Source organism: Etheostoma cragini, chromosome 2 (assembly GCF_013103735.1).
Source record: "Etheostoma cragini isolate CJK2018 chromosome 2, CSU_Ecrag_1.0, whole genome shotgun sequence".
In the NCBI taxonomy this organism is placed as follows: Eukaryota; Metazoa; Chordata; class Actinopteri; order Perciformes; family Percidae; genus Etheostoma; species Etheostoma cragini.
Window position 1 is genome coordinate 26,913,385 of NC_048408.1, and position 6,691 is coordinate 26,920,075.

At 42.4% G+C, this 6,691-nt stretch overlaps 1 protein-coding gene across 1 annotated transcript in view; it reads right to left on the reverse strand.

Moving 5' to 3' along the window:
- Positions 1–1,586: 1,586 nt before the first annotated feature.
- Positions 1,587–6,691, reverse strand: part of LOC117952531 (voltage-dependent calcium channel gamma-2 subunit-like) — a 61,884-nt gene continuing 56,779 nt past the window's right edge. The window contains exon 4 of the mRNA XM_034884888.1: positions 1,587–3,807. Within this exon, the coding sequence (XP_034740779.1) occupies positions 3,284–3,807 (524 nt within the window). The 3' untranslated portion in view covers positions 1,587–3,283. The remainder of the gene's footprint in view (positions 3,808–6,691) is intronic.

Sequence of the window (6,691 nt, forward strand, 5' to 3'; positions counted from 1 at the left end):
TATATGTTTCTAAACATGTATGACTAAATATCCTATCTAGCTTGCCAACTGAATGGTGAACAGTGTTTCACTCGTTAGCAAAAAGACAAATGTAGGTTGGACTGATGGTTAAGCAAACTAATCACTTTAACACTGCCTGATAGGTTGGTATTTATGCATCAAAGTGCATTGGTATTTCATGTTTTTGTATAATGTAATGTATTAAACTATTCACAGGGAGCTTTCAGAGCAGAGTCAGCATGAAGTGGACACTAGGTTGCAGGAATAGATCGGAATCTGTAAACTAGTAGAAGTGTCTCACTAATAAGGAGTCGTTTCAAAGGTAACCCTGTCTCACAGAAACAGATCAGCTGACCGGTGCAGGACAAGAAGACTATATAAAACGCAGTTATTCTGATGTTCATTGGTCACTTGTTTATGGACATCTGTGTGTGTACAGAGGCGGCTCACTGTGTCATGATAGTTGGTTCACTGTTTGAATGAAGCTGCCAATGATCTCAAATCTTTGGACTTGTCATCTTTGAAGTCCCCCTCATCATGTCCTGATCTCAACCCCCATAGCACTGCCCGCGCCAGTTCATGCTCTTCTCTATAGGTGTCAAGGCTTGTGTTGTAGCAGGCTGCAAACGTGTCAAAAACCAACCTCCAATCAGATACCAGGAACACCTGGAAAAAAGACGTTTGGTCACGACGTTGGCTTAGCATCGCTAACGTTAGCCTTCACAACTAAGGGAGCAAGCTGGAAAATCAAACTTTTCCAGAGCCCCATGGGGGAGGAGGGCCACAACGTCATGCCAAACAACACAACTCAGCAACAATTGTTCTTGCTTGGGTTGCTCGGTACTTCTGGATATTCGGCAATGTTGCCACAACGGACCGAATGGCTTTTCTCGCATCTTTGTTCAGGGATTCTTTACCATCAGACCTTTTTAAAGGCAGATTATATATGTCAAAGGGTAAAATGAATGGTAGTACCCAGTGCACCCTGCTGCTGTGTCTCTTTCACCTTCAAATCTCTAGAATCGGGTGACCAGACGGCCCCGGTTTCCGGGGACAGTCCCCGGTTTTGGTGACCTGTCCCCGGCTGGATCTGTCCCTGTTTCACTGTGACTGACAGACCCAAAATTTGAATGAAAGAAAGAAAACACTGACCACACGGAGCCGATAGTCGCTCAAGACAAGCTCAGAGATGTTTTAGAAAGCCGTATTTTACGGTGCTAAAATGACTGATTATTTACATGGAGTCTGGTGGGTTTAGCCAACGCAATTTCGCAGACTTTTATGTTTTAAAGAAGGATCTTAGTCTTTAACAGAAAGGTCGACCTCCTTAGAAATCCTTTCCATGATGTTTTACAAAAATAAAAACATGACATGTTTTTGGAGGTAAATCCGCTTCTGAGCTGAAAATGCCCCCCGGTTTTGTCCGAGAAATCTGGTTACCTTACTCTAGAATCATATCTTTCTCAAATTTTTCCTATCTGTCTTTCTCTGTCTTTTTCTTGCTAAAATGCCTTGAAACCTGAAGTAGACTGGTCCTTCTATCTGGACTCTGCAGTGTTTATGGACATGATACAACAAAGACTCAATTCTGTTCCCTATGGGGGGGGTTCAATTTTTATTCGTCATCAGGACTTGATGAATCATTCAGTTTTGGCACCTTGAAAGACATTACGCTTTTTTTGTTTGTTTAAATTCTCATTTACAACCACACAACGCAAAAACCAAAGAACGAGAAAAATGAGACAAAGAAAGAGGCTAAGGCTGTGTGAGAGTTCGAATGAACCGAGAAAATAAAAATGAAATGAAAAGTCAAAATAAGATTTTCTTCTGTTAGAAAAAAAGCCTTGATAAGTTCTCCAAAGTTAGTTCTTTTTGTTTTAAGCGTAATGAAGCCCCACCCCAAATTACACACTCAAAAATAAATAAGAAAAGAAAAATGTAAATAGACACAGTACTGTAACATTAATTTCTAGTTTGTCACCCCCACTGCCCTTACATGGTATCATTGTTTTCAAAATTGTTCAAAACGTAGGTTCCTTAAAAGCAGATCGGATGATTTTGATTAGCATGCATGTAAATTCTTAACTTTTTGGAGTCACTGAGCTTCACCTGGCTGGTAGCCATGTTGTCTCACGCACTACTTTGTGTCTTTGGCAGTAGTGACGTCTCATTGTCCACAGTCTTCTTCAAGTTTGCTGAGAGATCCTCCATTACCCAGAGTTCTCTCTTCACTCCGCCCCTTTATGGAGCAAAAAAAAGGAGGTCAACCTTTTCAATTCTAGTTGACCCTGAACAAGGATGGCTGCCATGGTCTCGGCGGAAGGCCAAAGGATTTGTTTTTTATTGTTGTAAAAGAATGTGATAGTGTGTCTAATACTAACCAATAGGAGTTTATCAAGTAGGCGGAAGCCTTTGCCCGTCAAATGAGCCAGTCACAAAGAATCCTCGGTCCTGCTTTAGTTTCCATGACGACTTGATTTAATTTCACTTGTTAGGTTACTTTGTTTTCCTTTTTTTTTCTTGTTGATATTTTTGCGCCAGGGAAGTGTAGTAGTGATTTATTAACATATATATTCATTTATTTATATATATAATCAATACATATATTAACTTATGTGTATTTTGTTCTTTTTTGTTCTTCTTTTTTTTGCGGCCTGAATTTGCTCCCTGCTAAAATCCCACACCGCAACGGTTCACAGTATTAATGCAAATAAAGAATGAAATCAAGAAGAAACAGCAACTAAAGAAAGGAGTGGGGTTTAAGGGAGGTTAAGGTGTGGTGTGTCGGGGGGGGGGGGATGGTGGTGCGAGGGCGGGATCATAGGCGGGGCCGAGGGGGTCAACTATTGCCCCCTTTTTGTCAGACTGAGGAAGAGTAAAAAATGTAAAGTTGACCTTTAAACGGGCAGTCTGGCCCACCCCACCACTTAATGGTTCCACAGCCCCGAGACAGACAACCCCCCCCCCCCCCAATACTCCTCTGTCCCCGTTCTCCCCCTCATACCTTTACAAACATGTTCAAAACATTGTTAAACAATGGTAGATGGGAAAATCATGCATGTTTCTTTTTTTTACGCATTTTTTTTCTGTTTCCTTATTTTAAAACAGAAACTCGGTGATCATCTGAGGTGCTGTGGAGCGCTCAGAACTATTACCCCTCACTCCATGTAACCTTTAAAGCCCCCTTCTCCCCTTTTTCTACACCATTATCCGTCTTTTGGCGCCTCCCCCCGAATTCCCTCTGATTTTTTTATGTTATTGTCTGAGGTCCCTCGCATTAGTTTCATACAGGTGTGGTGCGTCGATTGGCAGTGCCGCCTGAGTCTTTCAGGTCCTTCTGGATACAGTTGTGGACCTGGAGGAAGTTGTGGTCCCTCTCCGTGGAGTTATAGGTGGCTGTCGGGGTGCCCGTTTGGCCCTTGGGCAGCGTGTACATGGACAGCTCGGTGGAGGGCAGCGTCCCGAAGGCCTTTAGGCCCACGGGCGAGGCCTCGCGAGACTGCGAGGGATCCGTGGACCGGGACGAAGAGCGTGAGCGGCGTCGATAGCGGTAGCGGTAGCTGGGGATGCGCGTGATGGCAGCACCTTGGAGGTAGTCGGCGGCTCGCGCCCCCACGCGCAACTCCCGATGGCGGTCGATGAACATGTGCACGGCCAGCACACCCACCATTTCGGCCATGATGAAGGAGAGGGCGCCGAAGTAGAAGGACCAGCCGTAGGAGTAGCTGTTCTTCTTGGAGTCACTCTTGGAAGGGTCCCCAGCGTTGGCTGATATGTACACAATGATTCCTATGATGTTGCTCAGGCCTGGGACAGAGGATGAGGGAACTGGATTAGATCGTAACTAAAATACAGCCAAACTGTAACTCCAGTAGGCCCACACACTAAACAACCAAAATCCAAATCACAGTTCATTATCATTGTCAGCTAATAAAAAGAATAATAAAAGTAAAAATAGAAACCGAGAGTAAAAAGTCATATCTTCAGCTTTGACTGCTAGCTTCTTTGGCATTTACATTTGTACCAAAATGAAGTTGTCTTGTTTCTCATGAAGCGGCCTGCCTGATTTTTACAGAAACTTCATAAAAACAGTAGATCTTTTTTTTTAAAGTCATATTTTGCGGACTTATTTTTAACACGTGTCCAAAAATATAATTCATTGATGATTCTATCATTAAAATGTAACAGCTGCAGTCTTTCTATGATCATAAGTTATAACAACACTTGATATTATCAATTGACATTCTTCTGCATAAATGATCCTTGCATGTTTCTTGTTTACGGTCAAGTAGTCAAATAGCTGTTGGACCAAGAAGAGGAAGACCGCTGATGGATGATGGACATAGAGAACTGAAATCTTCTTCAAATAAATTAAGTAAGTAATACATCTGGAATGTGAATAGAATGTGTTGTAGTTGAAAGAGTACACAATTTCTAATGTGGCCATTGGCGTCCAGTGTAGCTTTCTCTCTCTCTCTCTCTCTCTCTCTCATTCTTTTTGATTTCCCACAGCTCCTTCTCCCTCTTTGAGATACAAACTGGGGCACATTCAGCCTTACATTTATTTCTTTTATTATATTTGAAAATATTTCTCTGTATCTCTGTAGTCCGTCCTTCCCAGCCTTTCCTCCCTCAACAATGTTCCAGTTCAATGCCAATCTTTCTCACCTTTCTCATCTGCCTCTCTTGTGTCTAGCTTTCCCCTCCATCTCCCTTTCCATTTCTCCCTCCCCCATTTTTGATCATCTATCACTTGTGTCAAACATAATTACTCTGGCTGTGTGTAGCCAGAAATAGACACATGGACAGTCAGACAAAAGGACAAATATGCAGATAGACAGGGAAACAAATACAGTTTAAAGAGACAGGAAAGCAGACTGAGGTGTAAGGGCTGTGAGGGCCTGATTGAGAAAGATCAGACCAGAAGAGTATCAGGGACACCTTATTTTTAGAGTGTAATCCCAGTGGCCTTCTCTTAGCCTAGCAACAGGGCGAGAGAGACAGACACAGACAGTGAAAAGAGAGAGAAACAGAGAGAACTGCATCTCTCACTTCTGACATGGAGGGGAACTAGTTATCTAGCACATCACAGTAGGCCATGGCCTAGAACCAGAGTACAAACTCACACATGCACGCATGCAGAAAAACACAAAAATGCTCTTGCAAAATGAAAACCTGCGCTACGCTTTGTCTCCCTAGCTGTGTCCTGAGGCCAATGCTGTATGCTACACACATGTTGAACGATACGCTACACATCACGTAATGGTCAGCGAGCGCCATCGTGCCTTCTGTTGTCTCCAAAACAGGATTTTTGTCTTTTTCAAATGTCCTGATACTGTGCTTTCATCCGTGTTGTCCTCACCTTTGCCTCCTCATATTGGGTGTTTTTATTTTCTTTCGTACACCGGTGAATGATAATGTCCAGATTTTTTTTTAATAAAGGAATGGCTCCAGTAAGAGTCTCGAGTCAGTCAAACGGGAGAGAAAATGTCTGTTTTTGTTTGTTTTTAACTGCAGCTTTATTACCTCCGCCATGAAGCTATCTCTTCAGTTTGGTCTGTTTGTCAGCAGGATTATGGAAAAGAACTACTGTCCCGATTTCCATAAAACTTGCTAAACTTGGTGGAAGGGTATAGCATGGGCTAAGAAAGACATTTTGGAGCGGATCTGAATCATGTATCCAAACTAAGTGATATTTCTATATTAACAATTGATAACATTTCCATGTGGGATGTGAAAGGTGTGGTTTATAAAAGTCGAACTATCGCATTAGTAGAAGGACACTCAGACAGCGCAGACCTCCACCAGGGCCGCGCCTTATCTTGCATTGTTGACAAAAGTGAAAAATAATTTGTGTATCCACCCTTTTGATTCAGATTCACTAAAAAGCTTTGTAGGTTCTTCCTTAACCCGTGGTACACACAGAGTTTCATGACAATTGGACTAGTTTTTCCATAATCCTGCTGACAAACAGACAAAACAAACTGGAAACATAACGCCTATGGCGGAGGTAATAGTCACAGAGCATTTTTGCTCTTTCAGCTCAATTTTTTGATTATACGACCTGCAACTTTACCGTTTTTGACTTTCAACACTTTAATACTGGTGTTTTTGGTCACAGTAAACTGCTGTCTTAGTAAGTAAAAGGCTCTCTGTGCACTACCTGTCCCGCACCAATCAAAAGTGAGCATGACTAACTTGTGAACATCCATGGAACAGTTAGCTCAATGAAAGATGTTGCCCTCAGGAGTTTTTAGTAGAGACAACGCTGTAAGAAGTGTAAACATCGGGTTGACAACCATCTTTGGTTGCCAGAGACATGGCACCAAATAAATGCTTATATTGCTCCACGACAATGCAATCTGAAAACTAAGCCACTGTTCGCTAACGTTGACCCCATCAACTATATAAAGTGATAGCCAATATGTCTTGTTACAGCTTGTTGCGCTGCCCTCAAATGGCCCAAAAATCAATGATTGAAAGTTTGAGGGAAACGTCTTAGCGTTGTCATCCGTCCAATTCTGTATCCGTTTCCATCCGTTCATGTGACAGTACCCAAAGAAAAATGTGTGTTGATTGCAAAAGAAAATAGATTTTCTGAAGATGCCTTCCATCATTTTTTCCTAAAGTACATCCTTCCCCCCACATCCATTTGTCTTGCCTTTGATCCATATGGATCCTCTGTTTCGTC